Source organism: Staurois parvus, unplaced genomic scaffold (genome assembly GCF_062004578.1).
Source record: "Staurois parvus isolate SC_StPar_1 unplaced genomic scaffold, SC_StPar_1.0 ptg000719l, whole genome shotgun sequence".
Taxonomy (NCBI): Eukaryota; Metazoa; Chordata; class Amphibia; order Anura; family Ranidae; genus Staurois; species Staurois parvus.
In genome coordinates this window covers 1,046,081-1,073,215 of record NW_028318515.1, presented here as the reverse complement: position 1 = coordinate 1,073,215, position 27,135 = coordinate 1,046,081, and the positions used below count along the sequence as shown (strand labels likewise).

Here is a 27,135-nt window from a genome sequence, read left to right as displayed (position 1 = left end):
TTTTGAAGTTTTTCATTGAATGTGTCAGATTTGGCTTTTTGTTTCTCCTTTTTTTTTTTTTTTTTTATCATACTAATACAAACAAAAGAAATAGACTGGAGAATGCCTAAACATTTGTAATTGCAACAATTTTCTGGGCGAAGTGGTGCATTATTTGACAGAAATACAGGGGTGCTGATATCGTCCTGAGCCAGCCCAAGACTAGCCTAGAAGCCGGCTCCCCCAGACCTAGGGGACCCCTCCTAGACTCTGAGAGTCTCCTCGGCATTGCATCTGCCACCCGACTCCTCTGTCAGCCTGACCCTCCCATACTTGTAGGCCAGTGCACCACTCTATCAGGGCCTCCAAACCAGGGATTGGTCAGACCCCCCCCCCCCCATGAATATACAGATTAGGCCTCCACTCCTCTTTCTTACTGACCTCTGGAAGGTTCTGCGAGTCTCGAGGCCCTAAAATGCCAGGACAGTACAAAACCCCCCAAATGAGATAGTCCAAGTTATTTAGTAAGAAGCAATTCCGTGTTTTTTCAAGGTTGGCATTTTTTTTTTTTTGCCATTTTTTAAAAAATGAATTAAAATTTTGTGGGGTTTTTTTTTCACTTTTTTTTTTTTTTTTTTTAACATGTCACCAGCGCAGTACAGCGTCATCATATGACTGCTGTGGTACTGATACTGATTGGTGACCATATGTATTAAAAAAAAAAAAATCTATTTTTTAAATCAGGGATTTTTTTACACTGTATTGCTTTGTAAAGTGATCACTGTTCTAAGCAATAGTTTTAACTGTTATGAATGTCTTTCATTCATGATAGTTTGCTTACGATTATGGTGCTGTGATTGGCTACAGCTAATTACATGGTACAGGGTGCCAGGTACAAGCTGTGGGCCAATCACAACAGTAAGCAAGCAGTCATGAATGGAAGCCATTCATGACTGTTTTGCTTACATGTGATCACTATGATTGGTCATAGTGATCACATGATACCACGTCTGCTCACAGCAGCTGGGTACCTAGCACTATGATCCGTTGTGGACACAGCGGTCACAGGATTGAGCCGCTGTGTGCCCCCGGGGGGTTCTGAGTGATGTAGCAGCATGTTGCTTAGCCTGCAACGTCTGCCCGCCTGCATTAAATGTACTGTAAGTGGGCAGCAATTGGTTAATTTCCATATTTCATTTTACTCCCATATTTGGACCTGCAGCCTCTCACTGTTAACCACCCTGTCCCTACCCATTCCCCCATTCTTTATATAATCTCAGGGTTCTGCTCCCAGCTCGCACCTATAACATTTGTAAATGAATAGACCCCACATAGGGACTTGTATTTTCCAGTAGAGCCCAAGTGCAATGACTTTACCGCACTTGTAGTCCATTGATACTTCCTCCAGCTCCATAACTGAAGGTCCATACCATAGGACAAACCTGAGCTGTAAGAAGAATATGCAGGCGCTTGGAGCATTGTACCCATGATCCACTGATCGTGGTTGTATTTTGTTTTGTAGGCTCCAATGCAATGAATAAATGCACACTTTTGCTTTTTTCCAGTATGGGTGCCTTTATTTGTTTTTGAAAAAGCTGACATTCTCTTTTAAATTTGTCTCCTGCTGTCATTTATAAAAATTTACTTGCAGCTCTCCTTGCTAGTCAGAATTTGTGGTAAAGAAATGAGGTAGTTGTTACTGATACAGGGAGACAGTCATGAATAATCTGATAAATATTCTAACCCTTCTCAATTTTACTTGAAAGAAAAAAAAATTTGTGTACTTCCGAGGGAGTGTAACCTTGACAACTAAACTAGTGTGGTAGCAAGTAGGAGGAGAAGCATTTATCATTTATATATTTTATGAACATGTATTTTGGATGGAGGTGTAAGATTCACAGCAGGGCTGGAATAGGTAGTCTTATACTCTAAAGTTCTAACTTTTTAGGGTTAGCCTGGAGTTCAGTTGATAGGTAAAGTTCCTTTATTCATATGTTTAACAATATTGTGCTGCAGTGAACCATCTTCTTTGCCCCATAGGCAGAATTTGAAAGCAAGTTTGATGAGAAGATTCTTGAGAAGCTCCTTAGCATAATTCCTGCAAAAATCCCTTCACAAGAATTGTGCCTCTGGTTTAAAAACATATTGATTCCATTTGTGAGAAGAATTGTGCCAAAAGGACATGTATGTTATTGAGTCTTTCGTAGCAATATTTTATGTTACAGAACTGTTGCTGAGAGGTAATCTCCTTTTTGTGTTGAGAAACCCTGCCATACATTTTAAAGATGAAATCAAAATTTACTACTCGCCTTCATCTAAAGTTATCAAAATTAACTAGCAAAAGAGGGGCAGTGGGGCTATTAGTGTTGAACCAGGGGCAGTGGAAATGAGATGTTTAGTGCAAAACATTGAATGTATTGAATTAGTACACATGCACTGTACAGTGGGTGCTGAGAGGTTAATGAATATGCTCTGGACCCTGGGGAGTTGTTAGAAGTGTGCTAAGGATTGGCTGCTGATTGGTTATTGGACATGCTTTGGGTGCTGGTGACTGAGGGATTAATGCACATAAAGAGAGGATAAAGTTCTGAGAGGTAAAAATCACATTGGATACTAGGTGTTGAGGGGTTAATGTGTGTGCAGGGGATTGAGCAATGAGGAGGTAACAAACATGAGCTGAGGCCTGTGCTTTTGAAGGCTTTTGTTGTATATAAACAGGTAAATTCGTGCTAAGGGGTTAATGCTAAAGTGCTTGGGATAGGTCAAAGAGAGGTAAAGCGCACATACACACTGGGACAAGTGTTGGAGGAAGGATTAGAAGGGGTGGATTCCCACAGTGACAGTGAAAGTAGAACATATCTCATAGAGGTTAAGATTTATCAGATAAAAAAGAGGTGACAGTAGGGCAATGATGTCGGTCCTTTTTTTATATACTGTAAGTCCTTTAATGATTTTCTTTTAAACACTGCCATGAGATTTTACTAAAATGTTGATTATTTCCTCTGTAGAAAATTATTGCAAAATGGCTGGAGCATAGAGCACGGTCTCTAGAACTGACTGATAAGGTGAGCCTAAAACAATTTACCTTGCTGTATACCTGAAAACAATTCATGAACAGTTGCAGCCAAGAACAGCTTCTGATGTAGCTGCTGGAACAATTGCATTAGGGTTCATGTACACGGGGCATTTGGAAAACTCTTCTGAATGATGGAAACTGACTCCTTTAAAACGTAGGTTAAAAAATGTCAGTTTAGCTGCATTTGCATACCACGTTTAGCTGCGTTTATGCACTTTTGCGTTCAGAAGCGTTTTCAAAAGATAACCTCAGGAGACTCTCCCAAATGCCCAGAATGCACTGGAAAATAGTAAATTCACTAAAAAAGGCTACTAAAATACAGCATGAGTTATTTTATCAAGTCATGCGATATTTTAGTAGTGAAAAGCATGCATCATTTTTCAGCTGTCAGTGGGATTCCCACTGACAGCTGAATGTAAAAGAAAGAATTGCCGGCAATTAAAAATAATTTAAAAAAAAAGTGTGGGTTTCCCCCTCCCATCCATACCCTTTTTGTCTGGCGTGGATTTTGAGGGGAAGCCCCACGCCAAAATTGAAAAAAAAAAAAAAGGCGTGGAGTTTCCCCCCAAAATGCATACCAGACCCGTATCCGACCATGCAGTCCGGCAGGTCAGGAAACCATACCAGGTCACATGCCCTCAACATGGGGGGGTGCCTATCTGTCAGGTTTTTTTTATATGTATTGTGGAGACTGCAGTTTAATGTGCTGTGATATGCAAATGTGTGAGTAAACTCCCAGGTGGACAAGAACTATGGTGGCGAGATCTCATAGCTGAAGTATCCAAGACCTATTAGCAACCTTGCTCCACTCCACTGATAACTATAATTTCACCTTGTCCTTTTAAGGTGATTTAATTCACTGCTAACTGCAGTTAAAATCATAACATGCTAAGAAATAAGGAGTTAAATGCTTCATAAATGCACCTTATGCCTTTACAGTAAAACTTTGAAGTGGAGTTACCGGTAGTAGGCTATTAAGTGTGTCAGCACTATAGCTAGACGTGGTAAAAGCAATCTGTTATTTAGTTCATTGTGTCCTTTATTACTCAGCTTAATGTAGAACTTCAATAAGAGAATTAAGTCCTGATAGATTACTTCATGCTGGCTCCTTTTTGCAGGTATAGCTATGTAAAACATTAAATACAAGTGCCTATACTGTTTAAAATCCAGTAATGCACTCTCTTACCCTGCTTTGCACAGGCTTGAGTATTCTCTAGTCTCACCTCTGTGCCAAAAATCAGAGCCACTAGAGGCTAATCTGCCAAACAATTTACTGGTGCTCAAGGGCTCTAGGCTTAAGCAAAAGAATTAACCGGAACAATGCTGGAGGCAATTTACAGTACACACTAATTTTGGTAGCATAACTGTTAATGGATGCTCCTTCCTAAAGAACATTTTTTTTTTATATCAGGTATGAGTAAAGTTACGCTTTAAAGTGGATTTTAAACAATATAGGGACTTGCAGTATATTTAACCATATCCTGACTGCCCTATAGCAGATATACTGCTACAGTGCGGCAGGGGCGCTCAAAATCGTGTATATTTACGTGATTTTGTATTTCCGGGTAGATGGGGGGCACCCTACCCGCACCGCCTTTCGTGGCTGCGGCTGTCAATCACCAGGTCCTGACCAGTGATTACCCGCCGGCGCCCAGAGATTACCGAGGATGGCCGACTGGGAGGAAGGCTGCTTTGTTTACTAACAGATCTCCTCCCTGTCAGCTCGGACACACTGCTCTGGATGGCTGTGCACAGCCATCCAGAGCAGTGTGCTTACAGTGAAGCACCAACACACCACCTACTAGTAAAACACACCCTGCACACAGTTAACCCTTTGATCGACCCTCATGTTATCCCCTTCCTGCCCAGTGCCATTAGTATAGTGTCCGCATTCGCGCCGCAGTCCCGCTTAAGTTGCTGTTCGGCGCTATTACTAGCAAAAAAAGGAAAAATTCCAGTATATATACCACCATTTGTAAACGATATAACTTTCATGTAAGATAATTAATTTACTTGTATTGGGATTTTTTTTAGCAAAGACATAGATTTCTAAATTTTATGACGAAATTTGATTTTTTTTTTTTTTAATTTTACTGGACATGTTTAATAGCAAAAAGTCAAAAATATTATTTTTTTTTTTCCACAAAATTGTTGGTCTAATACCGCAAAAAATAAAAACCGCACAGGCGATCAAATACCACTGAAAGAAAGCTCAATTCGTGGGGAAAAAAAAATGTCAATTTAATTTGGGTGCAGCGTAGTATGACTGTGCAATTGTCAGTCAAAGTAACGCAGCGCTGTAACACTAAAAATGGCCTGGTCAGGAAGGGGGTAAATCCTCAGGAGGGCAAGTGGTTAATGTTTTACATAGCTTTACCTACAAAAGGGGCCAGCCTGATGTGATCTAGCAGGACATAAAGTGTTTGTAAAGTCTCAAGGTGTTTTACCTTCATGCATTCTATGAATGAAGGTAAAAAACCTTCTGTGTCTAGCATCACCCCAACCCCCCCCTAACACTCCACCAAGCCCCCTCTTGATCCAGCAATGCGCACTGCAGTCTCGGCTATCCCAGGACTCTCTTCTCATTGGCTGGGACAGAAGCGGGAGCCATTGGCTCCCACTGCTCTTGATCACAGCCAATGTGAAGAGAGAGGGGGGCGGGGCCAAGCCATGGTTCCATGTGTGAATGGACACACGGAGCAGCGGGTGCCCCCATAGCAAGCTGCTTACTGTGGGGGCACCTGACAGGAGGGAGGGGCCAGGCGAGCCTGTAAGGGACCTGAGAAGAGGGGGATCTGGGCTGCTGTATGCAAAACCACTGCACACATCAGGTAAGTATAGACATGTTTGTTATTTTTTTCTTAAAATAAAATAAGCCTTTAGAATCACTTTCATTTTCTGACTAATGGTTCACTTTAAGCTTGTCCTTGGTTTTCAGAGGTTTTTTTTACTGCATACGTGTGGTAAAGCATGACTCAGCCCTGCTCCCATGCACTGTATTTCCCTAGCACTATATTCAGACAGGTTTGCAGTATTTATGAAAATTTCTAAACTGTGAAACACTGCCTCTCAAAATTGATGTTACTGTTGTCTTTCCAAAATGCTGATATTTTTTACAGGCCAACTGGCCAGAAAACGGTCATGAAATGGCAGAAGTATATTTTACATCAAAGAATCCAGCAGAACTTGGTATAGCATCTTCTTGGCTTTGGATCCCTCTGGTAAGTGAATCTTACTTTCCACAGTTTCTATCACTCCACTTTGATTATATGTAAATGTGTGTGTTCTGCTTTTATCGTGGAGACCAAAGTAATTTGAAAAGAAGGTTCTAGTACTGATTATTTTGCAATAGAACATAGAATGACCCTGCACATATCAATTTCTTGTACATCTATAAAGATTCCAATGGACTCTGATATGCCTTCCTGCTGAAAACCTTTTACATTTTTACAGTTTTTATGCTAAATTAATTTATAGCTATTTAGTGTGAATCCTCTGATTCTGGAAAAGTTATTCAGAGGCAGGGGGTAATAAACCAATAATTTCCCTTGTACAAGCAAACTTACAGGGCAAGATGTTTCCTACGTAAGTTTGGCAAGTGCTGTTCTTGGCTGAATACTCAATCCACTATTGCTACAGACTGATATTCCAATTACAATATTTTCTAAAGAAATGAGGAACAATGAAGAAAAATATGACTGTAAACATGAGAATATATGTATATGACTGTAAAGATGAGAATAAACACATGATATATGTTGTTTATTAATCAAGATGGAGACAGCTGCAAGCATTCGAAACAGTCCCTTTTGTGTAAATGGAGCTTAGGGCAGATATTGTGCCTAAAACGTAATACTGTACAATCCATCGAGTACTTTTGTCTTTTTCTCTGTTAGGAGATATCAGTCATCTGTATTACCTAATTGTGAGTGGGTACTGTTGTATTTTTCTTTTTACGTTTGTACTTTGTATTAAGCATTCATTTTAATAAAATCTTCCTTTAAAAAAAAATACACACACACACTATGTGCAAATGTTTTAAGCAGGTGTGAAGAAATGCTGTAAAGGAAGAATACTTTCAAAAACCTATTTAAAAAAAAATACACATTTTAATTGTTTTTTACCAACTTTCAATATGCAAAGTGAGCAAGCAGAAGAAAAATCTAAATCAATTCAATACCAACACGCCTGGCACCCCCTATCCTCTTAACATCGGCCACAATCCACACAATCTGGTTACTATTCCTCTTCTTCCTAGAACCAGCCTCCCCTTTTCCTGTGCCCTTTGGAATGCCCGCTCTGTCTGTAACAAACTCACCTCTGTCCATGACCTTTTCACCACAAACTCCTTTAACCTACGTGCAATTACAGAAACCTGACTTCATGAATCTGACTTTCCCTCTCCTGCTGATTTTTCCCATGGTGGTCTCCTCTGGACTTACTCTCCCAGGCCTAGCGGATGGAAAGGAGGTGGAGTTGTAATTCTCTTATCCCCTCAAAGCACTTTTCAGGTCCTTCACTCACCTCCCTCTCTTTCCCTCTCCTCATTTGAAGTTCACTGTATTCGTCTATTCTCGCCAGTTTCTTTAAGAATTGCTGTCATCTATCGGCCTCCTGGACCGGTATCAAGCTCCCTTGATGACTTCTCTGCCTGGCTGCCTTACTTTCTCTCTCCTGAAATTCCCAAAATCATTCTTGGTGACTTCAACATCCCTGTTAATCTTAACACTCCTGCTACCTCTAAACTGCTGAGCCTAACCACTTTTTTTGACCTAAAACAATGGACACTGCTTCTACTCACTCTAATGGTAACTGCCTCGACCTTGTAATCTCCTACCTATGCACTCCTTGCAACCTCACCAACTTTCCTTTTCCTCTCTCTGATCACTCCCTTATTAGCTTCACTCTCTCCTTGGTTTCCTCCTCCTTGTCTTCCAACTACCAAACAGCCGTTGAAACCTTCGCTATCTTAACCCTTCTCTTTTTTCTGCAACAGATTGTCTCTATGACAGAATCTCAGCCCTGTCCTGCCCCAACCTGGCCATTCCTGTCTACAACAGTTCACTGTCATCCACCGTGGACACATTGGCCCCCCTCACTACACACAGAATTAGGCCCCAGCCGCTACAGCCCTGGCAAACAGACAATACCAGATGCCTCAAAAAATGTAGCCATGCTCTTGAGCATTCATGGCGTAAGACTAAGATCCAGCAAGACTTCGACCAATATAAATCTGCCCTTCTAAATACAACTCCTGTCTCCACACTGCCAAACAGACCTATATTATCACTTTCATTAACACCATCTCACGCAATATCCGTCAACTCTTTTCTTCCTTTAACTCTCTACTTCATCCTTCTTTACCTCCACCCACTAACTCATTCACTGCCCAGGAGATCGCTGATCAAAAATAATATTGATACAATTCGTGATGAGATCTCCACTGTAGAGATATCCCCCTCACCCTACACTCCTTGCCCATCTGCACAAGCTATACTTCCCTTTTTTAACCCAGCTACTATAGAGGAGGAGTTGGTAATTTTTTTTCTAAAGCCCACCTGTCCCCTGGACCCTGTTCCCTAGCAAATACTACGGTCACCCTCTGGCTCTGTCCTTCACTCTTTGACTCATATCTTCAATCTCTCCCTTTCTACTGGCATCTTCCCCAGCTTTCTAAAACATGCGATACTCACCCCCATACTTAAAAAGGCCTCACTGGACCCCGTTAATCTTAGCAACCTAGGACCCATCTCCTTACTCCCTTTTGCCTCCAAACTCCTTGAACGTCTAGCCTACAACTGGCTGAGCTGCCACCTTATTGAGAATAACCTTCTTGATCCCCTTTAGTCTGAATTTTGCCCACAACACTCCACAGAAACTGCTCTCCTAAAACTCACAAACTACTTACTAACCTCTAAAAACAATGGTCACTATTCTGTACTCTTACTCTTAGACCTCTCTGCTACATTTGACACAGTTGACCACCCCCTCCTTCTCAAAAAAACTTTTTTTACTTTGTCTCCGTGACTGTTGGTTCAAATCTTATCTATCTCACCACACCTTCAGTGTCACTTACAACTCTACTTCCTCCTCTCCTACTCCTCTTACTGTCGGGGTCCCCCAAGGATCTGTCATTGGACATCTCCTAATCTCAATCTACACTTCTTCCTTGGGTCAGCTGATAGCTTCCAATACCATTTCTATGCTGATGACACACAAATCTCTCTTTCTGCTCCTCAGCTTATCCCATCAGTTTCCTCACGTATCACCAATTTACTAACAGACATACCAGAGTGGATGTCCTACCATCTCCAGAGTACGTCTCTTTTGAACCAATGATACCACAAAGCTCCTAATTCACTCCCTGGTTATCTTTCGCCTTGACTACTGCAACTCCCTCTTCATTGGCTTACCTTTACATAGGCTATCCCCCTTCCAGTCCATCATAAATACTGCTGCCAGGCTCATCCACCTTACCAACCTCTCTGCCAATCCCTCCCTTGGCTTCCACTTGCCCAGTGAATAAAATTCAAAATACTAACAACAACTTACAAAGCCATCCACAACTCTGCCCCAGCTACATCACCAACGTGATCTCAAAATATCAACCAAACCGCTGCTCTGCTCTCTACTTCCCGTGTCACCTCTTCCCATGCACGCCTCCAGGACTTCTCCTGAGGTTCTCCCATCCTATGGAACTCCCTTCCCCAATCTGTCCGGCTATCTCCTAATCTATCCACCTTTAGACAATCCCTGAAAACCTTTCTCTTTAAAGAAGCCTATCCTGCTTCCTTTTATTTCCTTTTATTTCCTCCCTCCATCAGCTCATCCCGCACAGCTATTACCTGTTGTATCACTCAACCCTTCCTCCTAGATTGTAAGCTCTAACAAGCAGGGCCCTCTTTCCTCTTGTACCATATTGTATTGTAACTGTAATGTCTACCCTCATTTTGTAAATCGCTGCACAAACTGTTGGTGCTGTATAATAATAATAATAAATATTTGGCGAGACTACCCATAGGCTTTAAACTAGCAAAATGTCAGGGTTTTTGTAGCATTAGAATCAGGTGTATGATTAACCAATTATACCAAACAGGTGCTAATGATCATCAATTTCATATGTAGGTTGAAACAGTCATTAACTGAATCAACTGTGTAGGAGGCTTAAAATTGGGCGAGGAACAGCCAATCTCTGCTAATAAAGTGTGGTTGTGGAAGACCGTTTCATATCATGGGTCATACACAATGGCAAGACTGAGCACAGCAACAAGGCAAAAGGAAGTTCTACTGGATCAGTTAGGTCTCTACCTGGCAAAGATTTCAAAACAGACTGGAATTTCAGGGTGTGCTGTTCAAGCTCTTTTGAAGAAGCACAAAGAAACAGGCAATGTTGAGAATATAGATGCAGTGGTTGGCCAAGAACACTTAATACAGCCGATGAAAGGCACAACATGCCTTGACATCGGAATATGTCCAGCAGTGCAATCAGCACAGAACTGTCAGAAACCAATGAGACCCAGGTACACCCATCTACTGTCCAGAGAAGTTTAGCCAAAAGTGGTCTTCATGGAAGAATTGCAGCCAGAAAGCGACTCAACCATGCACGAAAACCTAGGAACTGGGGTGCAGAAAAATGGCAGCAGGTACTCTGGACTGATGAGAAAATATGTAAAATATTTGGCTGTAGCAGGAGGCAGTTTGTCTACTGAAGGGCTCTGCAGCCAACTGTGAAGCATGGCGGAGGTTCCTTGAAGGTTCGTGTCTGCATTTCTGCTGATTAAGTTGGAAGTTTGGTCAAGATCAATGGTCTCCTCAATGTTGAGAAATACAGACACATACTTCTCCATCATGTCATATCATCAGGGAGGCATGTGATTGGCCCAAGTTTATTCTGCTGCAGGATAATGACCCTATACATACAGCTAAAGAAGAGCAGATAGTCCTGGATGTGATGGTTTAGCTCCCACGGACCCCTGATCTCAACGGGTCTCTGTGGGATTACATGAAGAGACAGAAGGATTTGAGGCAGCCTACATCCACAGAAGATCTGTGACTAGTTCTCCAATATGTTTTGGAACAACCTACCTGCCGAGTTTCCTCAAAAACTAGCATACCAAGAAGAATCCATGCTGTTTTGAAGGCAAATGGTTGTCACACCAAATATTTATTTGATTTGGATTTCTCCTCTGTTCATTTACTTTCAATTTTGTTAATTGATAAAAGTAAACTATTAACACTTCTATTTTTAATTAATTCTTAATGTACAGCATTTTTTCACACCTGCCTTAAACCTTTGCACAGTAGTGTGTGCGTGTGTGTGTGCGTGTGTGTGTGCGCGCGTGTGTGTGTGTGTGTGTGTGTGTGTGTAAGACAGCGACAAGATAAAACCACATAAACAGTGTGGGTTTCTAAGTGGTATTGCATACAATCAAAGAACAATACAGAGTGCATATACCCTTGCATATAGATACACACCAACAGAAAACTGCCAAATGAGATGAGACTTGGCCAGTTATGGTGTAGTCTTCTTAATGTCCCGACATGTTTAAAAAAAATCATTCCTCCTTCAGGGGAAAGAGTTGAGTATAGCAATACTACAATATAATAGGTACAGCATCAATATACCATGACAGTTATTGTAAAGAGCAATTTTTTACAGTGTATTTTAAATAGTAAGACCAAATTGTGGCATGTATATGTTACCATTGTAATATAATTTCAATACACTTACATCCTCTGTATATACAGGAAATCTTAAATTCATAAAACGGGATTGTGATGCATATGCAGTTGCTGTTGGCCCACACAAGTACCTCCAGGGAGACACCTTCAGGCCATCCACCACACTACAAGGATCCTATGAGCTCCAACCCATGATTGTATAGACATCCAAAAGTTCTGTAAAAGTATGAATAAATATAATGCCATAAGCATATTTGGACCAACTATATGTATCACAGCCAGATCATAAAGCTACACATCAGACCAGCCAGATGGCTAAAAAATAAGGACCGCCTCCCAGCGCCACCACGTGGCCAGACTGCAAACAGCAACCCCATTATAATGATCATTGTAAACAAAGTAACAATAGTTAAAGTAAAAAGTGCATAACACAAAAGATACCATAGATGACAAACAGGTCATGAAGGTGCGCAAGAATGTCAGTTAAAACAATTACTCAAAATCTGAAGGTTATCATTTATTACTTGCAACTTTCAGAGTTTATAAAAGTCCCCTCAAACCATATGTTTTCTGAAAGTATGCGACCTGTTGAATAAAAAAAAATGTGTTACTGTGTTTGTTTGTTTTTTTAGGCTCTGCAATAGTTGCACAAATGTTTATCAAACCTCTATTTTCACTATAAAAATATACTAACAGCATTATTAGTGCACACAAACACTACATCATTTATAAAATTCCTGCTAAATTCCTACTAAGGCCTTGTTCACTTGTGCTGAACTAAAGTATATGCCCATGGAGGGCCGTGTTTACTCGCACAAGGATGCCAAGGTGGTCCATGCATCCCCATGCAGGCAGTCCCATTTATGTCAATTGGGATGCAGGGGCTGCATTATGGGTGCTGGTGCATTGCTCCGAATGCAGACAGTGTGAGCTCAGGGAGATGCATCTGGACCTGCAAGGATGTCAAATAGGGAGCAGCGGCTGTGTCCTTGAATTTGCTACATTCCAATTGACATCAACGGGACTGCCTGCACAGGGATGCATGCATCGCCATGTGGGCAGACAGTCTCACAGGGGTATACACTGCAGTATGTGTGAAGGAGGTGTTACTGTGCGGTTTTTTTTGTTTTTATTTTACAATTTTTTTGTGAAATCAGAGATCTAAACAGACCAGTGATGTCTCTTTTTTTGAGACAGAGAAAAGTCCCTTTCTCTGAAGCCTCCGCTACACTGTACATGAATGAATAGCAGTCTATTATTAATTCATGAACTGAACCATGGGAAACACTATTTCCTATGCTTCTGTGATGAATGGACACAGGAGTGATCGGTTCTGATCATTGACTATGTTCATTCAAGGAAAGAATTGGGATGGTAAACACATGTTTGACAACGCACAATCCTCCCATCCCCATGTGCTGCAGCTGCAGTTGGTGGGAAAGGAGGAAGGAAAGCTGGCCAGCAGCACTGCGGAGAGGGGGAGTGGGGCTTTGTTGGGGGTGGATTTGTGAATATTTTTCCTCCATGGCTCCTCTGCAGCACCTAATACCAGCAGTAGGGCTGAGGAAGGAAGCCACAGTGGATCAGTGCTAGTGGGATCAGTGGATTGTTGCTGGAGGAGGGTTGTAGGCAGTTTTGCCATGGGTGGAGTAAGTATGGGGGGGGGGTTACGTTTTTGGAAATAGCTTGGATCTTATCAGCGTAATATCAGCTATTTGTTCAGCAGTGTTTGCTGAACAGTTTTGCTATAAGTTACCATATGACCATGAGCTTATAGCAGAAGGAGGAATGCCATGTCCATACAACATACAGGCATGGCCAGAATGATCTATGGAAGAAATGGCTTCAGAAAATTTCCATGTTTCATCCCTGTGTATCACCTGATAATAGTCACTTCACTGGGTATATGTGAGGGTTTCCAACCACTTTAACTTTATTGATATCATTAATACCTCATACCTTTGACCAAAATTCATATATAATAATAACTTAATATACTTTAAAAAATAAAAATCCTCAATAAGTCATATTATTAATCCATATCCGTGATTATAAAATTAATTATAATTGAACCAACTGTGCATCATGATTAGTGAAAATAATAAATTAATATCAAAAAAATGTGAATAAATACTTATATATATAATTAATTAATTTTGTGCAAAAACAATGTCCCATTAATCATAAAAATAGTGACTTTGTGCTTTATTTAATCTTCAATCCGTGACTGATTGTGAATCTGTGACTGTTTGTGAATCCTCCAATTAGTGCAGATGTAAGCTCACCTCCTTATCTGCCTGCAATTAGGCTATATGCGCTTTTGGTTCACCTCCTTTGGAACCTGCTTGATTAAGATTTCTCCTCTTTAGATTGTGGAATAGAGATATCCTTTATCACTGATTATCCCCTCTGGGATTAATCCCTCCTCACGATGATACAAGCCCCCTATACTCTCCTCTCCATGCGTCTCTCCACATACAGGGAAAAAATGCCAAACATAGTGTTTTATCCTTTTAAAATACTGCTTTATTCCTTCCAAGTAGTACACTCACATTTACTGCAATCAATATAAGGCAATTTTGTGTGTAACGAATCCTCCGCCGACCATTGAGTCATGCACACGCCGTCTGTCAAACAATCCGGCTATCTCCGAGTGACGTTGCAGCCCCACCCCTACGCGTTACGCCACTGGTCACGTGGCTTCATCAGGGGGTTTTGATAGGATAGTCACTCTCCCATTGCTGGCTTATATAGCTCGGCTCCGCCATTTTGTTGTATATCTACAGGGGGCAGCCATGTTTTTGGGGGCAATTTCATTACATTAACACTTTTTCCAATTGATATATTTGTAGCACTTACTGCATTACTTCACTCGGAGAAATACATTGTGACATGACTCTGCGGCTTACCAGGATTCGAGCGATCTCCTTATATATTATACTCATAATACAATTTTATTCTTTATACTTAAAAACGTTCATATTTTTAAATTATGCAAACCATCATGTATAAGAAATATATAGAGATATATATATATAAAAACACATACATCTGTATATATATAAAATAAAAATATAATATATTAAAATAATTTTACATCAATAATAAAAAAATATAAACTAAAAAATATAAATCTCCTACAAAGAATATCTTTTGATCAACATACCAAAAATTAATTAAACAAAAATAAATAAAAATAGAAAATCTCCCACATAAATCCATTAATAATTTACACATCTAGTATATATAAATAGAACTCACCTATACCTATAACCCAAATGTGCTACCACTATTCTTATAAAACTCGGCATCAAAGACCTCCACTAACCTATATACTTCCTTCTTTATATTATCCCTAAAAGTACGCGATATATTAATCCAATCTCATCAAAATGTATAACTGTGGTGAATGAGAGAAGAGTTCTCCCTAACCTTTATCTCTAATACTTCTCTCACATTCACCACATCAAGATTCAAAACCTCCTAAAACGGGGTAATACTACATACATGGATATTTTTTTTATATTAATTTATTATTTTCACTAATCATGATGCACAATTGGTTCAATTATAATTAATTTTATAATCACGGATATGGATTAATAATATGACTTATTGAGGATTTTTATTTTTTAAAGTATATTAAGTTATTATTATATATGAATTTTGGTCAAAGGTATGAACCCATGTTTAAATATTTTTGCAAATTAGATCACTAGGAAATATAATATTATTTATTTTGAGTATAAATAAGAGATTATAAGTATTTAAAGAGATCTTAATAAGGAGCGCAACACACTATTGTGAAATAATTTATGTACACAGTGGTAGTTATGTGTTGGGTGTTTGCGATCCAGTAATATCAAGGACATATTCTGTCCAGATTTGTGTTTTAGGGTGGTTATTCAGTAGACATAGCTTGGCTCGCAAGATATATAGATATTTGCTTGTGGTAACAATAGATGGGACCTTCAATATCTCCCCTTCCCTCCAATGCAGCTAATGAAGTACACATTCTGCTTCATTAGATGCATCCTCGGCTACAGAGGAATGACCGCTCTGAAACTGGAAGCAACGCAATACACGTAAAATGGATGTTACCCGATTTACCTCCTGCTGTCATTGTAGGTGCAGATTCCCACAGTACTGGGTTCCCCAGAAAATGGGTGAACCTGGGAACCACCGAGGATGCTGCTGGCGGGGGAGGAGAGCGTGCAACACACCTTCAGCAGCCCATAAATGTGCCCCATAAAAGTGATCAGGCGGCTCAATAGCTGTCTGAATCACTTTTATCTGAAATCTGTGCACTTGCCTTAACTCCTATTTACCATACCATTTATAAATGTCTCTTGGTAGATAAGACATTAAGATAGTTAGTGCCTGTTCACACACGGTGTGGTGACTGTGTTTTGCCACGTTGTAAGAATGCCAGTCACTGCTAGGGCACATAGAAAACAATTGTTTCCTACCTTCCCATTCCACACTGCAATGCAGCCTGGACGTGTGCGATAAAATGCAGACATGCAATGCACTGTGCATGTCAAATAAAAATGTGGAAAAAAACTTTATGGTGAGCTGGAACTCGCATCACACAGACACCTGCCACTGGCTCAATGCAGCCGAAAATGACATCTGCCCCCACACTAAACTCTCTCGGTTTGTGTGGGCAGCTTGAATGGCCCTTGTTTCATTGTAGCTTTCCACCCTTTTTTTCCCTAAAAGCAGCATAACATTAGAGTTTTACGATTATTTTTTTTTTCCTTTTTATTTGAAGAAAGAAGACTGTGATTGTGAGGAAGTTCAGCAGTTGATGAAGCTTGTCACCAGCCTCCAAGAGTTGGTGGAATTATATAGGAAATATAACTGTAGGCTTGCCCTATCTGATTTTGAAAAGGTAAGATGTATATCTCCAGTAATTTCAGAAACTGGTGTTGCAGTTTTTTATTTTCCATGATCTTTGATACTACTCTTGACATTTTAGGAGACTACAACTACAATTGTATTTCGTATGTTGGATAAAGTCTTGGCTCCTGAGCTTATTCCATCCACTTTAGAAAAGGTTATTAGGCCTTATATGCATCAGCATAACCTAAATGAAGAAGAACTTTTCCTCCAGTACATCAAGGTAATTCAAATAACTAATGTCAAGTGTTTATGCTTCTCTCCTGGATAATCCTTTTTGCTTCTGCCCATAAAGCCAAAGGATATATGTATCCCCTGAACAAGTGGCGATTTCAAATTTAAGAGATTAAAAAAAAAAGTCTTAACCGTTTTATGTTTTTGCAAAGAGTATAAGCAATTTGTCAGAACTAGACATAGCTTCAACATTTCTTCTTGCTCTTCAAAGAAATGCAAATCTGTTATGGAAATATATTGTGGTATGATACAGTTTTCTGACAATTTAGAAAACCCTAATTTCTTTTCAAAACCCCCATTTCTTTCAAGATGGCGTAATGTGAATGTTAAAGGAAAATGGTTATCAGACAAATTTGCAGTCTACCATTGTTATCTCTTTAGTTCCCTGTCTGACATAAAGATGTTTTCAGTCTCAGGCCAAGAAAAAAAGTATAAAATGCAAGGAATTTTTACTTTTTTGACACTCATTTGTTGGGTTTGAAAAATATATGTGAAAAAGTGCAGCGCTCAAAACTCGTAAACAAATAACATAAAAAAAGGAAACCTATGGAAAACTCTGGTGATAACAGTTCATCTAGTTATAAAATATCAGTCTTTATCAGATTCTCCACCAAAATCCTCAGTGAGTCCCACCACCACGCCAAGTGCACTCACTAGAAAGAGTTGCTGCACAAATTATAGGCAGCAAATAAAGCTCAAACACACCCTTCATGGTAGATGGAATTCTTTGGAACAACTCATTAAAAGGAATGGCTCTTTGGAGATGGCAACCACCAGATTAGTCCCTCAGCGGAAGTGGTAAGTGGATGGCGAGACTATAAACAGGGACAGTGCTGGCTTGATGAGCACTGCCTGGTCCTGAATAGCAAGTAAGCATTGGGAAGAAAAGTCACTGTAGACACAGGGCAGACAGGAGTCTTCTCACCAGAAAGCCATGGGACTCACATTTCTGTAAGGCAGCCTTTTATTATTGGTTGCAGCTTAATGGAGGAAAATACTGAGAAAGTAACATTAAGAATTCCAGTAGGCATTCTCTTTTCTGCTCTTGATTTTTTATTTCCATCTGAAAAATAATTATCACAAATATAAAAATATTTTTGCAGTGGAGTTTCAGAAATTCACTTATATTTGTTTCATGCATTTGTACTTTAGGATATGTTGGAGAGCTGCAGTTCTCGCTCTGCATCATTGTTTGAAACTGCATGGGAGGCAAAGGCAATTGCGGTTGTTGGGTGCATGACAGATACAGATGTAAGTAAACCCATGTATGTTCCTCATATCTTAGAAAATGCTTAGTTATGTTTAGGGATGCAACGAACGATTATTTTCTTAATTGATTAGTTGGCCGATTTATTGTTTCGATTAATTGGATAAAAACCTCAAAGTGTGGTGTATAGTTTAGGTACTATGTAAAGTTAGCTTGTAAAAAAAATTAGTATGTAAAGACAATTTATTCTTGAACATCTCTGTGCAGTGGTAAATATAAATAATGAGCTGTATGGTTAGAGAAGAGATAATCTAATCCACTCTGAGAATAACAGAAGATATACAATATACGGCAAGTAAAATAAGTATTAAACACGTAACCATTTTTCTAGGTCAATATATTTCTAAAGGTGCTATTGGCATGAAATGTTCACTACATGTCTGTAATAACCCATGCAATCCATACATACAAAGAAACCAAAACAAATAAGTTCAGAAATTTTAATTTTTATGTGTAATAAAATGGGATGACACAGAGAAAAAGTATTGAACATGATAACTGAAATTTATTTAATACTTCATACAAAATCCTTTGTTGGTAACAACAGCTTCAAGACACCTCCTGTATGGAAAAACTAGTCGCATACATTGCTTCAGGTAAAGGGGAATCTGAGTCTGTATTTGCTATGATGCTTAAGGCTAGGAAGGTTATTTTCAGCAACTTCTATCAGATGTGGAAGGCACACCTCTTTGTGTGGGCCTTGTGGGTTCCATATTAGGACACTGTAGGAGTGATCTCGGTACCTACAAAAGTCAGGTTTGTGCTAATTGTAGCCTTTTCAGAGACCACTGGTCTTTGTATTTGATTAAGAACTTTGTACAGGGAGTTTACCATGTAGCTACCCCTGTTTGTCCCACTGGGATCTGAATGCAATTCTTTCTGAGCTTCACAAACTGTCATTTGAACCCAGTGAAGACATTCCTTTCTTTACTGTCATCCACAAGGTGGTTTTAACTTGTAACCATCACTTCTGCTAGACAAACATCCGAACTGGTGACCTTGCAAGGACCCCTTTTTTGGTTTTGCATAAAGACAAATCGACATTGAGGCTCAGAGCTTTCAGCTCAACAAAGACATCATTCTTTCACCCCACTGATCAGCTGTAGTGCACTAAAAGTTAATTTCTCTCATTGCCTTTTGTGAGTCTTTTAGCCACTGCTTCTTTAAGGAAGACTGATTCTAATTTTGGATGGACCCTGTAAGGATGCACTGGCTTCTTTTTCCACCATCTGCAGGTGGCTCAGATATGCTGTGTTTCAAGCTTATTGTGTCTAGTAGTGGCTTCTGCCCTTGTTAAGGCACTCTCTACAAGACCTGCAAGTGCTTCTTAGGCTTTCCAGCTTCAAGCAACTGCTTCCCTGGTTTGCAAGACTGCCACCTTATCTTCTACATGTTCTCCAAGTTTTACCAGGTGGATGTTGCAGCAAAGCCTGCATTATTCTTTTAAAAAAAAATACGTGTTAGAGATGGGGAGGAGGAATAGTAGTACTTTAACAGCCAAGTGAAGACCTACTTTAAACGCTAACTCCACTTTTTTAGACCATGTTACGTATTTAGGGTGTAACCACTCCTAAACCAGGTTGTTCTTCCCCGTGGTTAACTGTCTGTTTTGTCAATTATCAGTGGAACACATGTGCAGTGATTACTGCACTTGTAGCCCATTGATTCTTCCTCCATCTCAGTAACAGAAAAGTCCATAACTTGGTAAAGAACCGAGCTGGAGAAAGAGTCTTCAAGAACCCTTGCATTGCACCCATGATCCACTGATCACTGCTGCAATGTTTTGCAGCCTCGTGTGCAAAAAATATTTTTTTTGTGTAGATATGGTATGGAGGCATATAATAATAATATTATTATTATTTAGACAATCCCTGAAAACACTCTTCTTCAGAGAAGCCTATTCTGTCCCCACCTAACAACTTGAGGTTTATTCTCTAGATCAGCTTATCCCCCACAGCTATTACGTTTTGTATCACTTGACCCTCCCTCTTAGATTGTAAGCTCAAACAGGGCCCTCTGATTCCTCCTGTATTGAGTTGTATTGTAATTGTACTGTCTGCCCTCATGTTGTTAAGTGCTGCACAAACTGTTGGCACTATATAAATCCTGTATAATAATAATATTAACATATTTACATCACAACACCGTCCTTCACAATACAGCCCCATCTTTACATTACAGTGCCTGCTTTACATTACAACCCCCTGTGCATTCAGATCCAACCATTTTACATCACAGATCCTCCTTTACTTAAATGTCCTGTATCTGCCCTTCACATCACAACCCCCCCCCCCCCCCCCCCATACACCCTTTACATCAGTGTCCTCAGGCCCCACCTCACCTCAAAGTCCCCCTCCCCTTCACATCAGTGTTCTCTGTCACCCCACACAGCCAGCCCCCTTGCTTAAATCCCAGTCCCCGTCATAGCCCCCCTTCCTTGCACCCCAGTCCCCTTTACAGCACTCTCTTACTTGCATCTCAGTCCTCTTCACAGCCCCCCTTTCTTGTATTCCAGTCCCCTTCACAGCCCCTGTTTTTTTGCACCCTAGTCCCCTTTACAGCCTCCTCCTTCCTTGCACCTCAGTCCCCTTTACAAACCCCCCCCCCTTCCTTGCACCCCAGTCCCCTTTACAAACTCCCCTTCCTTGCACCTCAGTCCCCTTTACAAACCCCCCCCCCTTCCTTGCACCTCAGTCCCCTTTACAAACCCCCCTTGCTTGCACCCCTTTTTTGTATTCTGGTCCCCTTCACAGCCCCTCCCCCCCCTCCTTCCTTGCAACCCAGTCCCCTTTATATGAATGCCTCCTCCCTTACATTTCCCCCCTGCCATTCACAAGCCTCCTTTTTGATCCTATCTTACACAGCAGGTAGAAGGCATGACATGCAAGGACAGAGGTTGGGACATGCTTTTCATGTTAACAGGCAGGTGATTGGTTGCTAGAAACTCCTAGGAACCAGTCACCGGCTTGTTAACTTGAAAAGTTGGATAGCTCCCACCCTCTGGCTGGACATGCCGTGCCTTCTGTCTTCTTTAAAGATGAATGCTGCAACAGGGAGGGGGGCCGGCAGAGGACAACCAGGCTGCTAAGTGGCAGAGCTGCGGTCCCTATATGACTGTCATTCGGTCCATTTGTGGATCGCAGTACACCATTTAGTGATGGCTGCTATAGAGGATTTGTTTCTCAAAAAATGGATGGTCCCTGAGGTTGATTCAGCTATCTCATGGTACACTTGGCTTCTGGCAGACATTCTTTGGCCATGACAAGGCTGCCTGGATCTCTTGTCTCGGGGTCCAGTGTTCCATCCTGCTTCTTGAAAGCTGGCTTTGACGACTTGACTGTTGAAGCACAAGTCCTGAAAGATAGAGGTCTGGCTAAAGCAGTTAAAGCTATGCTTTTGAGTGCCAGAAAAATGTCCTGTCGCAAAGTTTATCACTACCTGGAAGATGCATTTTGCCTGGTGCGCACAGTGGAAAGTTAGTCCTCGCTAACATTCCATGGGATGTCTACTGTTGGGGGCTAGATCTGCATTTTATCCTGAGTACAATCAAGGGCCAGATATCAGATTTGGCAGTTTTTTTTCAATAGCTGGATCTCTCTGGCGAAGGCTTTTGTACAAGGGATCACTCGTATTGTTCCTCCTAGACACTCTCTGGTGCTGCCTTGGGACTTGTATCATGCTTTTGGCAATGCAAGCTCCTCCTTTTGAGCCCATTAGAGCGCTATCTTTGTCTGACCCTTCTTGTAAAGTGGTTTTCTTGATTGATATCACCTGTGCCAGGAGGGTGTCAGAGCTGGCTTCCTTATTTTGTACGGAGTCCTTTCTGGTGGTTCATAAGTATAACATTGTCCAACAGCCTAAGGTCTCTTTTCTGCCTAAGGTGGTGTCTTCTTTTCACCTCTATCAGAACTTTGTACTACCATCTTTTCTTCTTAATCAGAAACTCCCTGGGAGGTGGTGCTTCACTCTCTGAATTTGATTTGAGCTGTTTATCTCATTAAAGATGAGGATGCGAGGTAGGCTAATTGTCTCTTGATGCTCCTTGGGAGATCTTGCAGGGGGCTCCCTGCATCTCGATCCAGCCTGGCTAGGTGTACTTGTCAAGTTGTGGCTCTGGGTTATTGGGACAAGAATAAGGGTTCTTTCTTTGCTGGTAATGGCTCATTCTACTGGATCCATAAGTGCTTACTGGGCATTTCAGCATGCGGTTTCTGCATTGCAGATTTGTAAGGCTATTACCTGGTGTTCGGTTAACACATTCACAAAGTTTGATTAGGTGCATGTTCAGGCTTTGGCTGATGCAGCTTTTCAAACTGCTGTTTGACATGGGTGCTGGATCCTTTATAGTTGCTGTAGGGGCCCTTTGAGTTAATTTTGTTGCCTTCCCTTCATCGTTCCAGTCTTCTCTAAATCTGCCTGTTTCCTGTAATGTATAAGCAAGAATTTTTTTTCATTTTTGTCTGTAAAATCTATTTCTTTGAATGTAGTACAGGACACAAGACACCCTCCCTCTGTAGTCGTCCTAATGCTTGCTAAAAAACTGAGGATTGCTGGGAGTGGGAGGGATTGTGCAGAATCCTCAGGTTTTTTTTTTTTTGCAAGTGTCCAATCACCTGAAGGTACCTGTCTATAACCCAGTGTTCACTAAATCTGCCCGTGTCCTGTGCTGCATTTCCAAAAATGTTTTTTAAAGGTAATTAAAAAATCCTGTTGTTTTTTGTCCTCTCCATAATAAAGGAAACTTGCAAAACCAGTATATATTCCTTGTAAGCAAATCCTGTATGCTTCATTTTAAGCTAATTTTTTTGTGAAATCATACATGTATCTTTACAGTTAATATTTGATGCTGTCCTTCAAATAATGTATGGTGCTGTGGTTCCATGGAGTGATGCAGTAGAGCAGCTTGTCAAACAACATCTAGAGATGGATCATCCCAAGTAAGAAAAGAATATCCACACCCATGTATATAATTACTATAAAATGTATTTTAAAATGTCCTAAATGAACAAAAAGCCTAGGTGCACATATGTGCGGATCGGGAACATGTTCATAATCGTGCGTTTTCCCGACCTGCACAAAAATGCCCTGCTCTTTAGCAGATACACGAAGGTGCCAATAATTTTTGACACTCTCATGCATCAGTACAATGCAGTTCCATGCTGCTCGTTTTTAAAAAAGGCTTGGAGACTTCATTCCCTGCATTTCTCACATGTACAGCAGCCTATACACATGAATAGGTTGCTATACTCATGACATGCATGCGCAGAGGCACTTGGAGATACACTATATTGCCAAAAGTATTGGGACACCCCCTCCAAATCATTGGATTCATGTGTTCCAATCATCTCCATGGCCACAGGTGTATAAAATCAAGCACCTAGGCATGCATACTGCTTCCTCAAACATTTGTGAAAGAATGGGTCGCTCTCAGGAGCTCAGCGAATTCAAGCGTGGTACCATTATCAGTTTCCACCTGTGCAATAAGTCCGTCTGTGAAATTTCCTTGCTACTAAACATTCCACAGTCAACTGTTAGTGGCATTATAACAAAGTGGAAGCAACTGGGGTAAAACAGCAACTCAGCCATGAAGTGGTAGGCCACGTAAAACGACGGAGTGAGGTCAGCATATGCTAAAGAGCACAGAGCGCAGAAGTCGCCAACTGTCTGCACAGTCAATACCGAAAGACCTCCAAACTTCATGTGGCCTTCAGATTAAAACAACAGTGCATAGAGAGCTTCATGGAATGGGTTTCCGTGGGTTTCCGAGCAGTTGCGTCCAAGCCTTACATCACCAAGTGCAATGCAAAGCGTAGGATGCAGTGGTGTAAAGCACTCTGCCACTGGACTCTAGAGCAGTGGAGACGTGTTCTCTGGAGTGACACATCATGCTTCCCTGTCTGGCAGTCTGATGGACATGTCTGGGTTTGGCGGTTGCCAGGAGAACGGTACTTACCTGACTGCATTGTGCCAAGTGTAAAGTTTGGTGTAAGGGGAATTTATGGTGTGGGGTTGTTTTTCAGGGTTTTGGCTTGGCCCCTTATTTCCAGTAAAGGGAACACTTCAGATGTCAACATACTAAGACATTCTGGACAATATAATGCTCCCAACTTTGTGGGAACAGTTTGGGGATGGCCCGACTTGTTCTAACATGACTTCGCACCAGTGCACAAAGCAAGGTCCATAGAGGCATGGATGAGCGAGTTTGGATGGAAGAACTTGACTGGCCTGCACAGAGTCCTGACCTCAACCTGATAGAACACCTTTGGGATGAATTGGAGCGGAGACTGAGCCAGGCCTTCTTGTCCAACGTCGGTGCCTCACCTCAGAAATGCACTTCTAGAAGAATGATAAAACATTCCCATAAACACACTCCTAAACCTTGTGGACAGCCTTCTCATAAGAGTTGAAGCTGTTAGAGCTGCAAAGGGTGGGCAAACTCAGTATTGAACCCTACAGACTAAGACTGGGATGCCATTAAAGTTCATGTGTGTGTAAAGGCAGGCAACCCAATACTTTTGGCAATATAATCTGAATCTAGGCTAAAAAGGGTTATTGAGCTTGTAATACATGTCTGAGCTCATTTACCAAGTTGGAGGAAAATGAAAGAGAAAATAAAAGTGGGAGCATCAATGTGGCTGCTAGGCCACAAAGACAGTCTGGGGTTGATTTACAAATTTTTTTTGTTTTTTGTCGAAGTCTAATTGAACAAACTGAAGTTAGAAGTTTTAGCTACCATGCACAGCTGCACCAGATTTAGCAAATTCCACTTTCAACCCTCTGAGAACATTTCACAGTTTACACAAAGAGTACCTTTATTTCTTTGGTTGAGACTGATTTGAACAATAAAATTATCTAATAGTATTTTCAAAAAGGTCAAAACAGTTTTACCTTCTGCTTCATGCATTCTTTAAGTTTTTCTACATTCTGAGGTTCTGCATTACTGCACATTGACATGTATAATGCTTTACTGAAATTCAGCTTATCCAATCAGAGAATGCCCTGCTTTTATTCGAGGAGAATACAAGGTATTATGTATGTACTGTGCATGGTGTTTTTGCTGAGTGAGTGACCCCCCCCCCCCTCTTTAATTTACTATGTGCAGGGATACTACTTGGCAAGGGACCTAGAAGACAGCGGCTATCACTGTAGTGATTCTCTGCTATCACAACAGACAGGTATGCATATGCATGTTTACGTTGGTCCAAGCTGACCAATGTAACCATGTAAAAAACATACCTGGAATTCAGCTTTAACAAGCAAGTTTGTGAGGGACATTGGTGGAATTAAGTTTGTGTTTTTAATTGTCATTTAACTATGATATAAAGTGTGCATTGGGACAAAATTAAAAAATAAACACATGTAGTGAACCTCCTCAGTACATGACAGTTTTCCCATGTTTTGTCTTTCTCACACTGCTGGTATAGAAAAATACTGGTTGATTTACAAGAAATCCATTGACCTAATGTCCTGTGTTGAGCTGGAAACTGTCTCAGCTGCACCTAAAGTGTATGTTACCCCAACATTTTATATTCCTGATAGGTATCTGTTGTACGATTCACTTTTATGAAAAAATTCTTGCTCTTTGCTTTGCTTCCTTGGTGTGACCCTTCCAGTCCCCTTGCCCTCCTGTTTCAAACTGGCCATGCAAGGCATTGAAACATCCAGACCAGTGTAGTCAATTTTCTTCTTTGCCTTTTACTTGGTAGTACAGCCTGCCTGTACTCCATTGGTCAGACTTCTGCTGACATGCCCTCACAGCTCTTCACTGGGAAGATCGTTGTACTGCTTTTACTCTGCTTCCTGTTGTCACGTCCCTGCAGCCTTCACCCACAGCTCACCAAGTTCCTTATGCAGCTTTTATAAGAAGAACAGAGGTCTTCTTATAAAAAAAAGAAATAAGTATTTATTGTCTGTGTACACACACAAAAATCTTTTTGCCTTACATTTCCATTTTAAACTAAATAGATTTTTTTACGAGGTAAGGGTTCACATATAGTTTAAAATCCCAGGCAGTTTTTCAGCCTTCCTCCTCTATAGAGAGGGGGAGGATAGCAGGAGAGCGGCAGAGCTGACAATACTTTTTGTAAATAATATAAGCTCATTTATATTTACATTTTTATAATTTATTCTGCCATATAGATTCCCCATCAGTTTGGGCCACCAGCCAATAAATTCAGTATATCCAAAAAGACTCTCAAAGAATAGGTAAACAGACAGCAGGAAATGAGTACACCTCTACCACTGAACGTAGCCAAAAACAGTATATTTTTTTTAAATGTAAAAATTAAAAATAAACTTGTCTCTCCATGTTGATAAAACTATCTGTATATCTACAGTTGCAAGAAAAAGTATCTGAACCCCTTGGGATTACGTGGAGTTTTGCATGAATTGGGCATAAAACGTGCTCTGAACGTCATCTAAGTCACAACAATAGAAGAACACAATCTGCTGAACATAATACTACACAAACATTAGATGTTGCCATTGTTTAATTGCACATAACATGTAAACATTCACAGTGCAGGGAGGAAAAAGTATGTGAACCTTTGGACTTAATAACTGGTTGACCCTCCTTTGGCAGCAATAACCTCAACCAAACGTTTCCTGTAGTTGCAGATCAGACCTGCACAACGATCTGGAGTAATTTTGGACCACTCCTCTTCACAAAACTGTTTCAGTGTAGCAATATTCTTGGGACGTCTGGTGTGAATCGCTCTCTTAAGGTCATGCCACAGCATTTCAATCGGGTTGAGGTCAGGACTCTGACTGGGCCACTCCAGAAGGCGTTTTCTGTGCTGTTGCAGCCATTGTTTTGTTGAATTACTTTTATGCTTTGGGTCATTGTCCTGTTGCATCACCCATCCTTTGCGGAGCTTCAGTTGGCGGACAGATGGTCGTACGTTTTCCTGCAAAATGTCTTGATAAACTCTGGAATTCATTTTCCCATCAATGACAACAATCCGTCCAGGCCCTGAGGCGACAAAGCAGCCTCAAA

General features: G+C 40.8%; 1 protein-coding gene across 2 annotated transcripts in view; it reads left to right on the top strand.

Annotated features, from left to right (window-relative positions):
* KNTC1 (kinetochore associated 1) overlaps positions 1–27,135 on the top strand; it is a 306,855-nt gene that overhangs the window by 100,890 nt on the left and 178,830 nt on the right. For both annotated transcript variants that reach the window (XM_089653668.1, XM_089653667.1), the window contains exons 22-28: positions 2,020–2,163; positions 2,988–3,044; positions 6,175–6,276; positions 16,512–16,631; positions 16,719–16,862; positions 18,026–18,124; positions 22,974–23,077. In XM_089653668.1, the coding sequence (XP_089509794.1) occupies positions 2,020–2,163; positions 2,988–3,044; positions 6,175–6,276; positions 16,512–16,631; positions 16,719–16,862; positions 18,026–18,124; positions 22,974–23,077 (770 nt within the window). The remainder of the gene's footprint in view (positions 1–2,019; positions 2,164–2,987; positions 3,045–6,174; positions 6,277–16,511; positions 16,632–16,718; positions 16,863–18,025; positions 18,125–22,973; positions 23,078–27,135) is intronic.